This window comes from Geotrypetes seraphini, chromosome 6, assembly GCF_902459505.1.
Source record: "Geotrypetes seraphini chromosome 6, aGeoSer1.1, whole genome shotgun sequence".
NCBI classification, from domain to species: domain Eukaryota; kingdom Metazoa; phylum Chordata; class Amphibia; order Gymnophiona; family Dermophiidae; genus Geotrypetes; species Geotrypetes seraphini.
The window spans coordinates 249,759,963-249,781,218 of NC_047089.1; the positions used below are offsets into that span (position 1 = coordinate 249,759,963).

General features: G+C 43.5%; 1 protein-coding gene across 11 annotated transcripts in view; it reads right to left on the minus strand.

Annotated features, from left to right (window-relative positions):
* The window catches only part of CASK (calcium/calmodulin dependent serine protein kinase), a 770,397-nt gene that overhangs the window by 458,630 nt on the left and 290,511 nt on the right, over positions 1-21,256 (minus strand). For all 11 annotated transcript variants that reach the window (XM_033947671.1, XM_033947669.1, XM_033947668.1 and 8 more), the window contains exon 10: positions 6,140-6,239. In XM_033947671.1, the coding sequence (XP_033803562.1) occupies positions 6,140-6,239 (100 nt within the window). The remainder of the gene's footprint in view (positions 1-6,139; positions 6,240-21,256) is intronic.

Here is a 21,256-nt window from a genome sequence, read left to right on the forward strand (position 1 = left end):
ATTAAGCTTTATTGATACATTATATTCTTTGTGTAATCACTTCAGGCTGTGCTTGTCATTTGATTTTACTTCCTACTGAATCTTCTACGAGGGTATTAAACCTGGGACCTGGCGAATTTTAAGGCCGTCTCAACATTACCTCTCCAAACCTTACATTTGGGGGGGCTAAACCTTACAAAGATGAGCTGAAAAGTTTCTCGAATTGTAACTTTCTGACTTTAAGAAGAGAGTGTGCAAGAAATATCCCGATGATCAGGACCCTAGGCACTGGACATACCAGTTATGCAGATCCTTGCTTGAAATGATCCTGTGGGATCGAGTGAACTGCATGAGGCTGCTAGGCGCCTTGGATATAGAAGGAAAAACCTCCAATATGAGGTCAAAGGACTCAATAGTTCAAAGAGATCGAGTAGATGATTTACTTTTTATTTATGTATTTACAACTACTTATAGCTTAAGTGGTTAGCTTAAGCAAATTCCCAACCAACCTCGGCCACATCCTTATTACACCCATTGTAAAGAACCACAAAGATCCCATATTCACAACTACAGACCTGTTGCCAACATCCCCTTCTTCACCAAACCTATGGAAGGCCTGATCAACGCTGCCCTCACAAACTATCTAGAAAAATTCCCAACACTTCATGAATACCAATCTGGATTCCGCTCACACTAAAGCACCGAAACAGCCTTAGCCTCCATCACTGATCACATCTCACACCTACTCAGTTCAGGGAAACAAGCACTAATACTCCAATTTGACCTCAGAAGCGCCTTTGACCTGGTGGACCATGACATCCTACTCGGCCATCTAGGGCCATGTACTTAACTGGTTCAAAGGCTTCCTAAAAAACCAATCCTATCAAGTCATTAGTGAACAAACCTACTCCCTAACATGGATCAACCCCGGCGGTGTCCCTCAAGGCTCCCCCCATCCCCCACCCTATTCAACCTATACATGTTCTCCCTAGGCCAAGAACTATCTAAGCTGAACCTCCAATCTTACATCTATATAGATGACATCACAATCATAGTTCCCATCTCCACCCTATCAACCGAAACCAGACACTTCATCTCTTCAATCATCGACCAAGTAGAACAATGGTCCACAAATTTCAAACTAAAACTAAACCCGGGAAAACCAAAATATTTATGGCCTCCCCTCCGAACAATCCCGCCGAACCTTCCATCAACATAAATGGAAGAAACTTCCCAATTGATCCTACAATTAAAATCCTAGCAGTCACCTTGGATCAACAACTGACATTCGAAGCCTCACGAACATCCTTATCAAAAAATGCTTCCACTTGCTATGGAAACTATGCACACTAAAACCATTCTTTGATTTCGCATCATTTAGACTGTTGGTCCAGTCGCTGATCCTGAGCTCACTGGATTACTGCAACATAATCTACCTAGGGTCGCACAAAAAAAACATCAAGAAACTGAGGCTAATCCAGAACACGGCCGTTCGATTAATCTTTGGCCTGAAAAAAATCCAAACTCATCACCCCATATTACAAGAAACTTCACTGGCTACCCATCGAGGCCAGAATATTCTTCAAATTCGGCTGCCTCTGCTCCAAGTCTCTCCTCACCGCTCCCACTTACCTCCCGAGACACTTCATCCTACAGGACAAACTCCGCTTCCCAAGCAGAACACTCTTGTTTCCATTCCACTCCCCCAAAGATGCCAATTCAAAAGATTCCTCAACAGGATTCTTGCCTTCCAAGCAGGGATATGGAATTACACCCTGAGCGACCTAATCCTGAATTCACTAGCATATCACACATTCAGAAAATCACTAAAACACCTATTCAACAAATCTGTCTGAACCTCCAAAATGGTTCAACACCTACCTCTTCTTACATGTTCCCCCTCCCACCCCCTATGCTGTCTAACCACATAACTGCCCACTCACCCCTTCCCAATTCCAACCGATGTTAACTCGCTGTTATCAGCACCTCTTATTGTACACCGTCTTGAACTGAAAGGTATGACAGTATATAAAATAAAGCTATTATATATTATACTAGTCTTATAGCTCGTTACATTAAAAAAAATTAAAAAAAAAAAAAATTTAAATTGAATCAGGTTGGGCAGACTGGATGGACCATTCGGGTCTTTATCTGCCGTCATAATACTATGTTAGGTGCTAGAATATATGTGTGTGTCTGTCTTTATTTCTCTCTCTCTCTCTCTCTACTTAGCCGCTTTCTTTCTTTCTTTTTCCTTGGCTGTCCATCACCACCCCTTGCCTGCTCCCCCTGTCCATTCTCGCTTCCTTTTACCTCCCCTGTGTCCACCACCACCCCTTCACTGCTCTCCTTATGCTGCAGCAGCCCTTCTCCCTTTGTTTTACCTCCCCCCTGTCCAGCAGCACCTCTTTCCTTCTCCCCCTGTCCAACATTAGGCCTCCGTTCCTTTTTCTTCACCCCCCTGTCCATCAGCACCTCTTTCCTTCTCCCCCTGTCCAGCAGTAGGCGTCCCTTTCTTTTTATCCCCCTCCTCCTTCTTATCCCTATGATACACTTACCTTGCTCTGCCCCTGATCAGAGGTTCCCGACAGCAGCCCAGTTGCATCCATTGGAAAAGTTCTCTCTGCCGCACCCAGCACCCCTCCTGACGCAACTCCCGCTGTCTTTCTTTCTGTCTGTCTATGTCCCTGGCCCTCTTTGTCTGTCTGCCTTTCTGTGTATCTCTCTGCCCCTGTGTCTTTCTTCTTTTCTTTCTGTCTCCCTTCCTCCCTGTCTATCTGTCCAAAGCAGCATTCCCTCCCCCACACCAGTTCCCTGTGCAGCAGCTTTAGCGTTTCCTCTACCCCCTTTCTCTTCCCGCGGTCCCAACTACAAACCTGGTAATTCCAGCAGTGTGTGCAGCAGTCTCCACACGCTGTTTCGGGTCCTTCTACTGCCCTGATTTACTCTGGCACGTCCCTGATGACATCATCAGAGACGCGGAAGAGCAAATCAGGGCAGTAGAAGTGCCCGAAGCAGCGTGTGAAGACTGCTGCACACGCTGCTGGAATCGCCAGGTTTGCAGTCGGGCCCGCGGGAAGGGGGCGGCGGCGGCAAAGGACTCGGGTCCCGGGCGGCGGAGTCAGTTTAAGAGCCGGGGCGGAAAGTTGCTGGGCTCCTCGGTGGGGGCATTGAGCGGCCGCGTTCCCTCTCCTCTGAGAGACACCCCCCCCCCCCCCCGCTGGAGGAATGGAGATAGTGGCTGGCTGCGGTCCCAGCTTGTGGAGGCGATCGGCGGCTGGTGACGTAGTAAGCGTGCATGCACACTTTTGTGGCCACATCCCAACGGAACAGGGAACATGGTTTTAGAATGCGCATGCGCGCTTACCATTTTATTATTATAGATAAGTGGTTTATGTTGAGTATTTCTCTTTATCTGTCCCGGTGGGCTCACACACTGACTAATGCACCTGGGGCAATGGAGTGTTAAGTGACTTGCCTGAAAATGAGTTATAGCTCCTGGCCTGAAACAGGCTGAAAAGAGTCAAAAGGCTTAAAAGTGAAAATTGATCAGCAAGAATCACATAAGACTTGGGTACAAATGGATGACTGGCTGCTGGGTGATATCTCACTTAGACATATCCTGTGGTATGACTTGGGTCGGATTCGAACTATTGCTAGAAGGGCTATGCCGATGTTGGGGGTGGTTTTGCGTCTGTGGGTGTTATTAAGGGAGAAACTGTTTTCAGAGCAGGAATATTTTCTTCAGACCCCACTGAGGGTAGCTGAGGGTTTTCTCCCCAGTCAAATCGATGCTCGATTTCAGGTCTGGGAGGCAGGGGGCTTAGTAATGTTGGGGCAGTTTGTGGTGGAGGGTGCTTTGGTTTCAACTTCACTTATGCAGGAGAACTTTGGTTTGCAGGGGGCGGATCTCTTACAATATAATCAGGTGGTAGATTTTCTTAAACGGAAGGCTCTGCCAAATCTTCTTTTAGATACTACTGCATGGGATAAGGTGTGGGAGGCTTCTAGTGGGAAGGGATGCATTTCTAGACTTTATGGGTTACTTCTTGTGAATGATACGCCCCCGGTGCATTATTTTGCTTATTGGGAGAGATTGTTGGGTCGCACCTTTGCGACTACTCAGTGGAAGTCTATATTGCGCTCTCTTCTTAAGCCCTCTATAGCGAGCAATATGGTGGAAAATGGGTATAAGCTTCTATATCGTTGGTATTACATCCCTGACAGACATCATAGGATTAATCCTAATATCTCTGATGAGTGTTGGAGAGGGTGTGGGGAGCTAGGCTCATTTGAGTGGACTTGTCCAAGGATGGATCCCTACTGGGATTTGATGTTGTCTTGCCTATCGGATATCTGTGGGGTGCTTATGGTTAAAGATTTGGGTTGTGCTCTGTTGAATATGACTCCCCAGGAGTTCCATCCAAGTTCTCTCGTATTATTGCGACTGGGATTACGGCGGCGCGCCTTTTGTTGGCGGCTGCCTGGTGACAGGATATGATTCCATCACAAGCACAAGTAGTCACTAAAATGGATTATGTTTTTTGTATGTCGAAATTGACTGCATTAAAACATCATAATTTAGGAGTGTTTCTGAAACAGTGGAAGCCTTAAAACATCATAATTTAAGAGTATTTCTGAAACAGTGGAAGCCTTATATTGATTGGATTGCCAGGAGGGGTGGTTGATTCCTTATTTGTGCATAATTTTTATTTAGCGTCCAAGACCTGGGGGGGATGGGAGGGTTGGGAGTGGGGGGAGTTTCTGGTACTGTTTTTGTGTATTGTATTTGCATTGTAACAAAGAGTTATGTTACGACAGGCTGGTTGGTACTGGTCTCTGTATGTTTGTTTTATATTTTGTGTGCTTTTAAATTTTCAATAAAAATGTTTAAAAAAAAAAAAAGTGAAAAATGATCAAAAAAGAAAATTTTTTGAACCAAAACAGAAAAAAAGAAAGAAAACAGAAAAATATGACCATAAGAAGGAAAAAAAATAAATGGGGCGGAACAAAAAACACAAGTTTGACGTGTTTAGAGAGGCTCTAAGAACAGATTCTCAGCTCCATGGAAAGCTGAGAACTGATGATCCCACTAGCCAATGTTGAGCTGGAAGGCACCTACGCATGCGCAGTATGGGCAGTCTTGGAGTTTTAAAGTGACAGTACACTTTAGGACTGACTATGCCAGGTTCCGTGGATGACATCATCCACATATGAGGATATACTGCCTATTTGTCCTTGATAAAGACCTACAAAAACTCAGGTTAAAGCAAAAAGACAAGATGTCAGTTAAAATTAATTGCTCCAGATTTTTCTTCTCAAGATTCAAACATTAAATTTACCCCAGTCCACTTGATCCTTTTGTTCAGGGAACTCTCACACTTAACTTTTATAAAACTAAAAACATAGGATTTATATCCTAATAAAAATAAGGCTACAAATATTTCTATTTGTAGATAAGAATCTTTCTGTTGGGTGACAGCATGTTATTATTGCAGGTGTGACTTTCTAACCAACAAGTTTTATGAATTGCATTTATTTGACTTAGGAGGCAAAGCTTTTGAGTCACTATCATACTAAGGAGTCAAATACAAAGGTGTTGCATACAACTTGTTTGTTGATCTTACATTTTTACATTTCCAAATGGACCAACATGGCAACCAGCATAAGTAGCTGGGGACCAACTTTGGTAAGGCTGAAGCTTGGGGTTGGAACATGGCTAAGAAGTAGGGGGGGGGGAAGTTTAGTGGAAGGTCTACACACACTTTCTCTGTTTCTTCAAACCTCCATCATCCCAAGGGAACAACTTTCTTAATTATTTTCTAATCTGTAGTATCATTGATTTAATGCTTTCTATTCTCTGTATTCTCACACACTGCCCTTTATCTCTAGTATCTTTTTTTTTCTAGTTCATTGCTTTCTTGTGTCTCTTCCCTTCAACAATAGGCATTTCAATTTTTCTTCCTTGCTTTTCTCTCTCCAATTCCATTTTTCACTTATTCTCCTCCTTTCTTTCCTATCTGTTCAACAGCAACCCTCTTTTCCATCACTAACCTAAAACCTCAACTTAATTTGTAATTATCATGCTAATGACATAGAAAGATGAGGGAGATGAAAATGAATGAAAGCATATTCTGATTAAAAAAAAAAAAAAAATTACCTGAGGAGGTAGGATCCTCAGAGAAGTCAGGCAGCTCCTCAGGAGGGTCCCCATAAAAGCAATTAAATTTGTGGCTTGAAACAGCTGCCAGAACAGCACCCTGTTGAAAAGAACACTCACAGTCTAATTTGCAATGTAAAGGATTCTAAAAATAATTACATATTTAAAGAGTAAAGAGGGCTTTTTTGTAATTAAATATACTTAAGGGTTTTTTTCATTAGGATAACAGTTTACCTCTTATATCTATATACTGGCAGGAAGGTATTTTCCCCCCATCTGACCAAGTTTTGTAACTTACCACAGGCATTCACTTTAATCTGTCTAGGCAGCAACTGAAGTCATAATGGAAACCTTAGAATTTTCAAACTTATACTTCTTTTTCCTCCTTACTTAGGCAGTGTACTGCAATGGGGACTGACCAGACGTACAGGGCTGACAACTGGGCTATTTGAACAGTGCTGTTCACATTTGCCACATTACTTGTACTTCCTTCACTACAGAGACTGACAATTATTTCAAAAATACCTACAGCGCAGTAGCTCGACATATTTAACAAGATTTTAATGTGGTAGAATGAAAAAAATATTGCTAAACCATCCTCCAGATACATGTCTGATCAGTATCATTGTTGTATCTCTTCTGCATTGATTCTTTTCAATTTTGCTTTGCTTTCAAATGGGCTCTTCCACTCATTTGGCCGTAATGTAGATTTTACAATTATGTTTTTCTTTTTTTTTTTTTTTTGGGGGGGGGGGGAACACCTCTTTAAAAAACATCGTGTTCGCATAGGCCCCCTACTGTAAACAGGCTGCTCATAATAATGCAATACATTACTTATAAAAGAGGAATGGGTATACTCAGCATTCTGTAGGATAAATACAATGGTTACAAGTTGCTGCTCCATAAAGCAAAGTTATTTTCCTGTAGCAACTGTTCTCCAAAGGTGACATCATCAATGGAGCCTCATGCAGGCGCTGTCCAGCATTCTAATATTTCTAAGTCTTTGGCAGTCCCAAATGCACATGTTCATTTGCCTTCTCATTCACCTCAACCAAGTTAAACAAAGAGAAGGAGGAGGGAGGATCTATGGTAATATGTCCCTTGCTGTCCTCGGAGATCATCAGCTACAGGCGAGTAACTTCATTTTCTCCATGGACAAGTTGGAAATCCCTAGCTACCAAGCCCACTGAAATCAACAAACCTAGAACAATAGGGATTTGCAATAGGTAAGGTCAATGAGAAACCAAATAAAATAAAGTATGTATAAATAAAATAAAGTATATATATATATATATATACACACACACATATATACATACACACAGTGGTACCTCGGTTTATGAGTGCACCGGTTTGCGAGTGTTTTGCAAGACGAGCAAAACATTTGCAAACTTGGTGCCTCGTAAACCGAGCGCGCCTCGATTTGCGAGCACCCCCCCTGCGAACCGCCACCCCCCCCCCCCCCCCCCGGCGACCTGAGGTCCCCCCAACCCACCCGAACCCTCTTCTTACTTTGATGTAGCCTCCGCACCTGCACCAGCATGTCCTGTGCTGTGCCGGTGCCCGAAAATCTGCCTCCGGTGCTGGGCCTTGAGCATGTGCGCATGCTCAAGGCCTGAGAGTTCACGTCCAACTCTCACCTATCAAAGCGAGTTTCCATTATTTCCTATGGGGAAACTCGATTGTCTGCAGAAGTACAGCATGTTTTTTGATGTCCGAGAGAGGCTGAAGGACAAGATCCGCACAGGCACCATTTCATTCAAACTCCATTTGGGGAACAAACTGCTCCCCTTGTGCCATTCCTAGCCAGACTGTCTGGCCGAAACAGCTGTCACATCAGGAATCCTGCTCAAGGCAGTAATGTTATGTGAATGTGTGGACTGAATGCCAGCTTTGCAAATCTCCTCAATGAAGGCTGACCTCAAGAGGGTTACTGATACAGCCATGGCTCTCACATACCGAGGCATAAAATTACTCTCCAGTCAGCCCAGCAAAAGTGAAGGAAATGCAGTCTGCTAGCCAGAAACTAAGAAGCAACATAAGTACTGGCAATACATGAAGAGAAACTTGCCAGAGAGGCAAAAACTTGTACTCTAGTAACAACTTTTTCAGGTAAATCAGAAGCAGAAAACTTTTGAGGGTGTCCATGGGACCATTGGATTAGCAAGGTGCAAAAGGGGCACTTGGAGAAAAATGTCATAGTAAAGAGACAAAATTAATTATTTGCTTCAGTCTTTACAGAAGATATAAGAGATCTACCTGAACCATAAATGGTTTTCAAGGGCTACAGTGAACCTGGAAGATATACTGAGAAGAGAATGGCATGGGGTCAAATTTGTCCCCATACCCGCAGGAACTCAATTTCCCCATTCCGTCCCCGTGAGTTTTGTCGCTGTCCCTGTTGCTGCCCCATTCCTGTAAGCCTTGCCTTAACCGCACAAGTCTCGAACACTTATGATTTTAAAGTGTTTGAGGCTTGTGTAGATGAAGATGGAGCTTGCAGGAATGGGGCGAGGACAGGAAAAGAACTCATGGGGACGGGGAAAAATTTGTCCCAGTGTCATTTTCTAGTACTGAGCAGAATCAACAACTCAAAGAGTGTTAAATTACCTGGACTGTATGGTAAATATCCCAGGGTAAGGAAAAAACTCAAACATGAAATTGCTGATCTGCTATTAGTGATCTGTAACCTGTCACTAAAATTGTCCATAGTACTTGAAGATTGGAGGGTAGACAATGTTATGCCAATTTTTAAAAAGAGCTCCAAGGGTGATCCAGGAAATTACAGACTGGTAGGCCTGACTACAGTTCCAAGTAAAATAGAATTAACTAAAAAAAAAATTAAATTACGGAACACGTAGACAAACATGGTTTAATGCACGTGTGTCAAACACAAGGCCTGCGGGCTGAATCCGGCCCGCCTGGCCGTTTTATACTGCCCATAGTGACTGTGCGCCTGACACTACACTCTCTAGGAACCTCCTTGAATCCCAAATCCCCCACCTACCATCTCCCTGCCCTTGAAATTTAAAATCTTCAGGCAGCTGACGCAAAGCCAGCCTCCCGTTGTTAGCCTGTTCTTTCTGCAGCGTCCTGCCTATTCAGAAAGAGGAAGTGCTGCAGAAAGAACACTTCTGGGACAGGTCGACAGCGGGAGGATGCCCTTGCATCAGCTGCCCAAAGATTTTAAATTTCAATGGCAGGAAGGTGGTAGGTGGGGGAGTTGAGAACTGGGGACTGTCGTATCGTAGGATCCAGCCGAGAGGGGAGGGCTGGGATTGGGAATGAGGGAAGGACATGCTGCATGGGCTGTGGGAGAAGGGGGGTTGGGAATGCAAGAAAGATAGATGTTCCACGGGCTGGGAGGGTGTTGGGAAGGATAGAGGCTACACAGGCTGGAGGTTAGGAAGGGAGGGAAAGATGCTGCTGGTGGGTGAGGGAAGAGAAAAAGAAAATTCTTAGATATAGATGTGTGGAGTGGGATGGAGAGAGATGGGGAAGAGGGAGAATTATTGGACATGATAGTGGTGGAGAGGAGGGAGAGAGAAATGTTACACTGGGAGGGAGGAGAGATGACTCAAAGAAGGAAGAGATGTCAGATTCCGGAGAAGGGTGATGGAAGGAGGGAAGAGAGATGTTAGACCACAGAATGGAAGGGAAGGAGGAGAGAGAGAGAGAAATGCCAGACTGCAAGAAGAAGAGATGCCAGTCCACAGAAAGGAGAGAGATGTTAGACCTCAGGAAGAGGGAGGGAAGAAGAGAGCAATGTCACGCCATGGGAAAGGACAAAGACTCCAGGCCATGGGAAGGAGAGAAGAAAGATGCCAGACCATATGGGGAGGAGGGGGAAGTCGAGAGTTGTCTGACCATGGGAGAAGGATGAGATGGTGCATAGCAATGGGTGCAGCAGGGAAGAGATAATCTAATCTTCTATTTGTGTGTCATGCATACCTATGCAGCTCAAGGCGACTTACAGAGAGAAGAAAGTAGAATAGGAGCAGGGTGGAGGCAGGGAAAAATTAGAGAATTAAAGGAAGGTAACTGACTTGTAGGAAGTGTATTCTGAGAGATTCATGTAAGTTCAAGTATCAAAGAAAAGAGTTTTCAGTTTCTTCCAGAATAAGGTGTAGGTAGGTTCTGTTCTGATTGTTTCTGGGAGGGAGGTCCAAGTTTTCACTCTCAGGAAGGTTAGCATGTAATGAAAAATATGCCTGTACTGGAGATTGTTTGTAGTTGGGAAATTTAGTTATATTCTGTTAAGGGTTTTGCAAGAGGCAGTCCATGCCATTGAGAAGAGTTGGATAAGGGAAGCTGCTGAATTTCCATGGAGTATGTGATGACTGATATATGATATTTTGAAATTTATTCACGATGGGATGGGCAGATAAGAAGAAATGCTTCTTATGGATAGATAGGAATAGGGGAAAAGAAAGAGGGAGGAGATGGTACACATGGATAGATGGGAAGGGAAGACATGGGAAAGTAGATAGATTTTGAGAAGAAAGCAGAAAAATGGAAGAAAGTTGAATGTTAAAAGTAAATGCTAAAGATGGATGTATTTACTGAAATCTGTTCAGGGACACTGATTTGTAGACTCAAGGTCAGAAAGAGCTCAAGAATACCCAAAAACAAAAAACTGACCTAATAAAACTAAGAAGCCTTTGAAGAGTGATCAAAAAATGTTTTTATAAAAATACTCAGAGATATGAAACTCTGAAGGAAGGCTTGAAAACTCCCTTGGGTAGAGAGTTTACCTTCAAGTCATTGTTTTTCCATAAAGATTTTTTTGATCATGCTCTGGAAAGGCTAAAGATTGTTGTATGATTCAAAGATTCAAAGTTCAGTGATTACTTCCTTTTACAAATACCATGCAAACGTCACTGCACAATTAAAGCTGAAAAGTTGACTTAGCTGTTAAGCAAGATTGAGGGGGTCCCAACGTGGCCCCGTTTCGATCCCTGCTTCAGGGGACTCGAGTTGTACTTGTTCAAACAGCAGGTTCCTGGATAGAACTGGTGCTAGTATGGTGAAACTTCGTGACTTGCAACATAGCTGGAGGGGTTGAAAAGTCTCTTCTTAAAATGGCGGTTTGAAGGAGTAGGCCCAGGGAGTACCACACACCAAAGGAAACAACAGGCAAGGAAGGCACTGAAGAACAGAAGCAGGGGCAGCAGACAAGGTAGAAGCAGGCCAAGAAGGTAGAGCACACACATACACAGAGACAGCAGTAACAAGCACAGCAGGACAAGAAAAGGCGGACTCAGGAGAGAACACGAATACACGAGCTAAAAGAGAAGGCAGCCACAGAGGGTAAGCAAGAGGCAAATAGCACGCGCGCACAAGTAAAGGGAAGCATAAGACGAAGAAGGTAAGAAAGAGACAGGCACAGGAGTGAACACACTAGCAAAAAGCACCAGGACTCCTAGAGGGCGGACAAATATGGAAGCTGAAGGAACCCGGAGGATGAGCTTCCCAGTGTACTGCACGGATGCCATATGTATGACTACCTCCCCTCCGCGCGGCAGTCATATGTGTGCGGACGATGACAGGAACTGGAGAGCTTGAAGAGTGAAGTCAGTCGTCTGAAGCTCAGGATCCAGGAGCTGGAGGGACTCTACATCTCAGAAGACCCCTTCCAGACAGCCGAAGACCCCATGAGAGACAGGTGCATCGAGAAACAAGTCAGGGAGCTCGAGAAGTTCATTGAAGATGCCTACAGGAGAGTGGAAGAACAGGAGCATGGAAATAAGGAAGACACACAGAGCAGAGGACAAGAAACATCTGACACCAAGGTAGAGGATACCCACGGAGGAACCTTGCTGGAAGAAGAGGCGACACTATCAGTGCCTAGAGCGAGAAGAAACGAAGAAAACCAAGGACACAGACCTGCGACCGAAACGGAGGCTGAAAGAAGGGAAATCTGCAATCCTGGTGGGAGACTCAATCCTAAGGCAAGTTGACAGTCACATAGAAGGAGGGAGAGAGGATCGGCTAGTGACCTGTCTCCCAGGAGCAAGAACGAAGGACATCATTGACAAGATTGAAAGAATCCTGGAGGGAGCAGAGACGGAAGAGACCGCAGTGATAGTCCACGTCAGGACGAACGATGTCACCAGGAGAGACTACAGCAAGAATGCACTGACTGAACAGTTCAAGATCTTAGGAAGGAAACTGAAGATGAAGACCCAGAGGATAGCCTTCTCAGAGATCCTGCCAGTACCGAGGGCAGAAGCGAAGAGGCAGACGGAGCTACAATCAATAAATGCGTGGCTGAGGAGATGGTGTGAGGAAGAGGGATTTCTCTTCTTGAGGAACTGGACAACGTTCTGGGGCAAGAACAAGCTCTTCAAGAAGGATGGTCTGCACCTGAGCACGGCGGGAACTAGACAACTAGCAAATAACCTCAGAAGAGCGATAGAGCAAGCTTTAAACTAAGCAGAAGGGGAAAGCCGACAGTCGACCTGGTATCGACGGTTCGGGAAACAGTATCCAGTGAGGGTACTGAGGGGGAAGATTGCTGGGAAGACACAAGTGGCAAGCAACAGACTATGAACAACAAGGGAGACAGATGAAGCGAGAGGGGGACACGATGAACATACTACATGGGGAAGTCAAAATGGAACTGGACGATGAGAAGGAACAAGAGGAGGACAATAGGAACACGACACAAGGGGAAGGCAATAGGAACCTACCACAAAGGGAAGACAAAAGAGACAATACCCAGGAGTTGGCAGGTCAGGAAGGGGACAGAAGGAAGAATGGAATGCAAGGGAAAATAGCGAGGAAGGGAAAATGCCAGGACTTGAAATGCATGTACACTAATGCAAGGAGCCTAAAGAACAAAATGGGGGAACTAGAAGACATGGCCAATAATGAGAGACTAGACATCATAGGGATCACGGAAACATGGTGGAACGAGGAAAACAAATGGGACATAGTACTGCCAGGATACAAACTCTACCGAAAAGACAGGACTTACCAGAAAGGAGGAGGAATAGCACTATACATAAGGGACACCATTCACTCGACCAGTGTGGACACAGCAGCGACAAATGACCAACTGGAGTCATTGTGGTTCAAAGTACCAGGAAGCAACGGATCCGAGATAAAGATGGGACCGTTCTACCGTCCACCTGGGCAAACTGAAGCAGAGGATACAGAAATGGTAGCCGAGCTGAGAAGGGAATGCAAGAACCCAAACACCATAGTTATGGGAGATTTCAACTATTCCGGGATAGACTGGTGTCTTGGAAATTCAAAATGTGCGAGGGAAACGGAGTTCCTGGAAGCTGTTCAGGATTGCTTCATGGAACAACTTGTCAAGGTACCAACGAGAGGGTCAGCGATTCTGGATCTGATCCTCAACGGGCTGAAAGGACTCGCAAAGGGTGTGGAGGTCGTGGGACCACTAGGAACCAGTGACCACAACATGATTCAGTTCAAAGTGGAAGTAGGATTATCTAAGGGAAAGAGAACCAAGGCAACAACGTTTAACTTCAAGAAAGGGAACTATGATGCCATGAGACAAATGGTGAGAAAGAAGCTCAGAAACAGCTCCAAGGAAACTCGGACTGTGGAGCAAGCCTGGTCCCTATTCAAGGACACGGTAAACGAGGCGCAAACCATATATATACCAAGATTTAGGAAAGGATCCAAAAAGAATCAGACGAAGGACCCTGCATGGATAACCAATGAAGTAAGGAAAGTAATAGGAGACAAGAAAAAATCATTTCAGAAGTGGAAAAAAGACAAAACTGAAGGAAATTGGAGAGAGCACAGGAAGCATCAAAAAGAATATCACCGAGTAGTCAGGAAAGCCAAGAAAGAGTATGAGGAGAGACTGGCCAAGGAAGCAAGAAATTGCAAACCATTTTTCCGATATGTGAAAGGGAAGCAGCCAGCGAGGGAGGAGGTGGGACCTATGGATGAGGGTGACCGGAAGGGAGTGGTGAAAGAGGAAAAAGAGGTGGCTAGTAGACTAAACAAGTTCTTCTCGTCGGTCTTTACAACAGAAGACACAACCAGCGTGCCAGAACCAGAAAAAATCTTCAGGGGAGATCAAGAGGGAAAATTATCATGCATGGAGGTAAACCTCGAAGACGTTCTCAGGCAGATAGATAGATTAAAAACTGACAAAGCTCCGGGCCCAGGCGGGATTCACTCGAGAATACTGAAAGAGCTCAGAGATGAAACAGCGGAGTTACTGCGGCATATTTGCAACCTATCCTTGAGAACAGGGGTAATCCCGGAGGACTGGAAGATAGCGAATGTCACACCGATCTTCAAAAAAGGATCAAGAAGCGACCCAGGGAACTACAGACCGGTGAGCTTAACCTCAGTTCCGGGGAAGATGGCCGAATCGCTGATCAGGGAAGGTATCAATGAGCATATAGAAAAAAATAATCTGATGAGAACAAGCCAGCATGGTTTCTGTAAAGGACGATCGTGCCAGACGAATCTACTGCATTTCTTTGATGGGATAAGTAAACAATTGGACCAAGGTGACACAGTATATCTAATTTCCAAAAAGCCTTCGACAAGGTACCCCATGAACGCCTACTGAAGAAACTGTGGAGTCACGGGGTGGAAGGGGACGTGCACAGATGGATAAGGGAAGCAGAGGGTAGGAGTAAAGGGGCACTACTCTGACTGGATAGGGGTCACGAGTGGTGTTCCGCAGGGTTCAGTGCTGGGACCGCTGCTGTTCAATATATTTAATAATGATCTGGAAACGTGGACGAAGTGCGAAGTTATCAAGTGGATGACACAAAACTCTCCAGCAGGGTCAGAACTGTTGAGGAATGCAAAGAACTGCAGAGCGACCTGAACAAACTGAGTGAGTGGGCAAAAAGATGGCAGATGAGCTTCAATGTGGAGAAATGGAAGGTCTTGCACATAGGGAAGAGGAACTCCATGTACAGCTATACGATGGGAGGGAGGGTACTGGGGGAAGGCAACCAAGAAAAAGATCTGGGGGTATTGGTGGACAACACAATGAAGCCGGCGGCGCAATGTGCAGAGGCTTCAAAGAAGGCGAACAGAATGTTGGGCATTATCAAAAAAGGTATCACTACCAGAACGAAGGAAGTTATCCTGGCACTATATCGAGCAATGGTGCGCCCACATCTGGAATACTGCGTCCAATACTGGTCGCCATACCTCAAGAAGGACATGGCAATACTCGAGAGGGTCCAGAGGAGAGCAACGAGGATGATAAAGGGCATGGAGAACCTTTCATATGCTGAACGGTTGGACAAGCTGGGGCTCTTTACCCTGGAAAAGCGGAGACTGAGAGGGGACATGATAGAGACTTATAAAATCATGAAAGGCATAGAGAAGGTGGAGAGGGACAGATTCTTTAGACTAGCGGGAACAACAAAAACAAGAGGTCATTCAGAAAAACTGAGAGGATACAGATTCATAACGAATGCAAGGAATTTCTTCTTCACTCAACGGGTGGTAGACACCTGGAACGCATTTCCCGAAGAGGTGATAAGACATAGTACAATTCTGGGGTTCAAAAAGGGATTGGATGACTTCCTGGAAGCAAAGGGGATAACAGGGTACGGATAGAGGTTTACCTTACAGGACATTAAGCGCACAGGGTATGGACATTTAGGTTAGGTAGGGAACACTTACAGGTCATGGACCTGGGGGGGCCGCCGCGGGAACGGACTGCCGGGCACGACAGACCCCTGGTCTGACCCGGCAGAGGCAATTCTTATGTTCTTAAGCCTTCCTTCAGAGTTTCATATCTCTGAGTATTTTTATAAAAACATTTTTTGATCACTCTTCAAAGGCTTCTTAGTTCTATTTGGTTAGTTTTTGTTTTTGGGTAAAAAAGATGGATGTATGGCAGAAAGTGAAGGAGAGAAAAACAGCAAATTGATAAGATGGTCTTGGATACACAGTTAAGAGCACAGACAGAAGGAAGTACAGCCAGAGACTGGGAAAAGATGGTTTGAAAAACAAAATCAGACAACAAAGGTAGGGGAAATGATTTTATTTTCAATTTAGTGATTGAATTGTGTCAGTTTTGAGAATTTACACCTGCTGTCTATATTTTGCACTGTTCAGGAAGAAATGCATTTGTTTCTCTTTCTGCCGCCGCAAAGCGGCAGCGCGCTGGACTCCTCCCCCACCAGGTCAGCTGATGCCCTACTTATTCGGGCTCCCTGCGGCGCATGCCGCATAGGCGCCCGCAAAAGGAGCAGGACCTGCTCCTTAGTGCGCAAGCTGAGGGCGCCGCTATAATTAAACTTCTACTCCAACCTAATACCCACACTTTGGTTCCAACTAGCCATAAACATTGGCACATAGTCTTCTTTTTTCTTTACATTTTTCTTACAGGATTCCTAAATCACCCTTTTAACATTTCCCCAAATTTCAACATGCCTACAACTACTAACAACATTCCAGTTCTTTGGGGCCATCGTCCCTCAAATCACAGAATAATAACACCTCGACACCCATCATTACTAGAAATCCCAACTTCTTCTCCGTCTATAAATCTTAGTACAATAACCACTGTTTCAACCCACCTTACAAACGTCTCTTTCAAAAATAAAAGCTTGAAACTAGGACTCATCAATGCAAGATCCATTAAAAACAAACATCACCTTTTAAAAGATGCCATCCTCTATCAGGATTTACACATTCTCTTTATCACTGAAACTTGGCTTACCGAAGGTGATGAAGCATATCTTTCCTATTGTTGTCCTCCTAACTATGATTACCTCTCGAATCACCGCCATAATCGTAAAGGTGGAAGCCTAGCTGTCATATTTCAAAATAATCTTGTTAATCTCAGCGACCACTCCATTGGAAATGCCACCATTGAATATCTCCACCTTAAGCTCAATTCGAACACCAACCCCAACTTTTTACTCCTCTATGTCCCTCCACCAGTAGGACAAAACAAAATTGCTCTGCTCCAAGACCTACTATTTGATTTCTGCTCCTCTACATCCCTTCCTCTGATCTTAGGTGACTTTAATATCCATTTCGACGACCTCTCTAATACAAATACAAACATATTAAACATCTTAAATCCTCTAAACTTACAACCAATAATAGTAGGTCCAACTCACTTGACCAATCACTCTTTAGATATGATCTTCTCTCCTAAATCCCAAAATTTCGTTCACTCTGTTCCATTAGTCTCACCAGTTCCTTGGTCTGATCATCACTTTATATCTTTCAATCTTTATTTTTATAAACCAATATCATTTCAAACTTCTTCAGAAACTAAACTTACTTCATTTCGAGACTATTTCAAATTAGAAACTACAGACATTTTGTCTTTCTTTGACCCATCCATTTCAACTGCCACATTTAACTTGATTGAAGACAAACTATCAACTTGGAACTCCTCTTTACAATCTCTTTTAGACAGCAAAGCGTCAATAATTTCTAAAACTTATCGCCCCGTAAAATATCTAACCCCTGGTATACGGCAGAGCTTTATCTCATGAAAAAACAGCTTCGTTCTTTAGAAAGAAAATGGTGTCATTCTAAATCCCATACAAATCTTCAAAATTATAGAGAAAAGGCATCCACCTATAAAACCAAAATTAACCAGGCCAAAAATAATTATTATTCAAACAAAATCCACAAAATAAAAAAACTCATCTATCTTATATAACATTCTAAAATCCATTACCCCGAAGAATAAAGGAAGCAATACCATTCAGAAGTCCACCTTAAAAGCACAGGATTTAGCCGACGCATTCTACCAAAAAATCAAAACCATCCGAAGTACATTTCATTCTAACTCAATTAGTAGTCTTACGAACAATCACCAAACTGAATTTATTCCGACAGCCAAATGCTCCAATTTCAAAATTCCCTCCCTCAAAGACATTGAAGCTCTCTTCCAACAAATCAACTTAAAAGGTTCCCGATCTGAAATTATTCCCCCATTTTACCTAAAAAAATTATTTTCTTGTTTTGGGCCCTTTATTCACTCACTCATCCTAAAAAGCTTACCCACTGCATCAGTCCCTTCCCCCTCATGAAAACCGTTATCATCACTCCGATACTCAAAAACAACAAAATCAGTACAAATGATTCTACAAACTATCGCCCAATTGCCAACATTCCCTTCCTGGCCAAATTAACAGAAAAACTGATATTTAATCAGGTTTCTGATTTCATCGAAACAACTAATGCTTTGCACCCCAATCAAACAGGTTTTCGTAAATTTCACAACACAGAATATTCAATGATAGGATTAATAACTAATATCCATTACTTTTTAGACCACCACAAATCTGTTGTTCTGTTCTCATTGGACATATCCACAGCGTTCGACACAATAGACCATGATTTACTTCTTAATCGGCTAGAATCGATAGGCATTAGTGACCACGTACTTAACTGGTTTACTTCATATCTCTCCAACCGTACTTCACTCGTCAAGTTCAATAATGAATACTCTAAAGCCTATTCTTCATCCTTTGGGATTCCCCAAGGTTCTATTCTGTTGCCTCTCCTGTTCAATATTTTTCTTTCTCCATTACTGAGCATCTGCCAGTCAATTGGTTTTACTTCTTTCTCTTACGCGGACGATATTCAACTTATTCATCCTCTTGACCCAGAAAATAATAATGATATTTTGTCTATAAATAAAAAACTAGAAACAATACAAAACTGGCTCAATTCAAACAAATTTGCATTAAACATAAAAAAAATAAAATCCATGATTTTTACCTGGAAAAAGGACATAGGCTTGAAGACCCCATTTGTCCTTAATAACATTCCCCTAGAGTCAGTCTCTACTTTAAAAATTCTTGGGGTCATAATTGATGACAAACTACTGTTCCATGAACACATCACTTATATAGTCAAAACATGTTTTTATAAATTACGTTTAATATGATCAATCGCCAAATTTCTTGAGCCCAAATCGATTAACATTCTGGTTCATTCCTTGATTATAGCTAAAATGGACTACTGTAACTCACTATTACTTAACATCTCCCAAAAAGAAAAAAGAAGACTACAAATTATCCAAAATACAGCTATTAAACTAATCCACAATGCCAAGAAATATGACCACGTTACACCATTATTGATCGACTCCCATTGGCTCCCAATCAGCCATCGCATTTCCTTTAAGGTCATGCTGTTAATATTTAAAACCTTAACCTTTAATGAACCTCAGTTTATAGCTAGAATGTTAATACCCCATAACACTATACGACCACTCAGATCATCCTTCCAAAATCTCCTATCTATCCCCTCTCTGAAAATAGTAGGCACGAGAAGATGTGATATGTTCTCCGTAATGGGCCCCCAATGGTAGAACTCGTTACCACAATATATTAGAAATGAAAAGGATCTTACCTCCTTTAAAAAATCCTTAAAATCTTATCTTTTTAAAGATGCTTTTAACATTTAAATTTTAGATTTGTTAAATATTCTCAGATTTTTATCTTTCCCGTTCCCCATTGTTCTCTTCCTTTTTTGTCTATTTTCCTCAAAAAAAAATTGTAACTTCCCCTCCTTTCCTCCCAAATCAAGTTTGTCTTATCTTCAAGAATTTTGTCATTTGGTTTGTCTTTTTTGTAATTTTACTTCTTTTTATAATTTTGTACATCGCTTAGCAAACCGAATAAGCGATTCATCAAACTTCAACTTGAACTTGAACTATTTATCTGGGGCTGTACTGCATGCAGAGTTGCATCTTAGGGCTTCGTTTGTGTATATTTTTGTTTGTGGTCCCATATTTACTTAGGTGTTATCTGTGTTCTGCATGTGTGACCAAGGCCAGGTGTTCTGGTAAAAATGAATGTTGAAAAGCATACAGTGTGTGCTTTATGTAGTTTAATTATGTATTGTTAATAAGATTATATTGTGTATACCGTCTACTGCAGACTGTCTACTGTAACCTATTTGTTGTCATGACTAGTCTGTTTTCAAACGACTGTGAATGTCTACTTGTAACCCGTTCTCAGCTTCTGGGAGAACGGAATAGAAATCGAAATAAATATATATATGAAAAATGAATGGATAAAAATGGTATTACAATTAGTACTATTATGGTCTGGGGCAGAGATTGGGCAGGGTCTGGGATGAAGCTTTCACCCCCTCCCCACAACAAAAAAGTGTTCCGCTGCCTATGTCTAGAATGACTATTTGAACAAAGTTGGAATTAAGTATGGTAACATCTATGAGGTGAAAATAACCAGGTGAATTGCTGGAATGGTGTCTCAGGGTGAGGAAGGATCTATACTTCTACTAAGACTAAGTATCTTAATAAAAAAATTTGGCTCGCGACTTAAGCCTGTGTTTTAGATTTCAGCCCCTTATGTGATTGAGTTTGACATTAGAGAATGACACGGTGGCGGTTACCCGCGGCTAGCTGCGTTTAGCCGCGGGTAACCTGCCAAAACGGGGAATGAAAAATAACAGTCGCTGCGGGGACGGGGACAAGGCCATTCACCGCCCGTGGAGCGGTGAATGATCTTGTCTCCGCAGTGAGGCATTAAGGATCGCGCGGTCCCCGCAGCCACCGCCCACCCGTAGAGTTTAGCCAGCTCCCTCCCTCCACCTCACCTTAAATTCTGAGTTTGCCGGCTTCCTTTTTCCTGAGCCGCACGTGTTCAAAAAGTCGTGCACGCGCGACTGCGCGAGTCCATCAAGCTTCTCCTCTGATGCAACCGGAAACAGGAAGTTGCAGGAGAGGAGAAGCTTGATGGACTCGCGCAGCCGCGCGTGAGCGTCTTTTTAAACACGTGCGGCTCAGGGAAAAAGGAAGCCGGCAAACTCAGAATGTAAGGTGAGTTGGAGGGAGGGAGCTGGCTAAACGCTGCAATCGGGTAGGTGGGGGCTGCTAGACTCTGCGATCGCGTTTGTTCTGGCTCATACTAGGCAGGAGGGAGTGAAAGGAAAAAAAATTCTGGGCCAAGGGGAAGACAGGCAGGTGAGCCAGATGCTGGAAGCAGTGGGGGGGGAGGGGGAGAAAGAAGGAAAGAAGCTAGATGGGGTTGAAAAGAAGACACGCTGGTATGGAAGAGGAAGATAGGGGAAATCTGGACAGAGGAAGGTAACAGAAAGAGGGGAAATTATGTGCATGGGGCATAGGGACAGAGACATAAAGGGGACATGCCATGG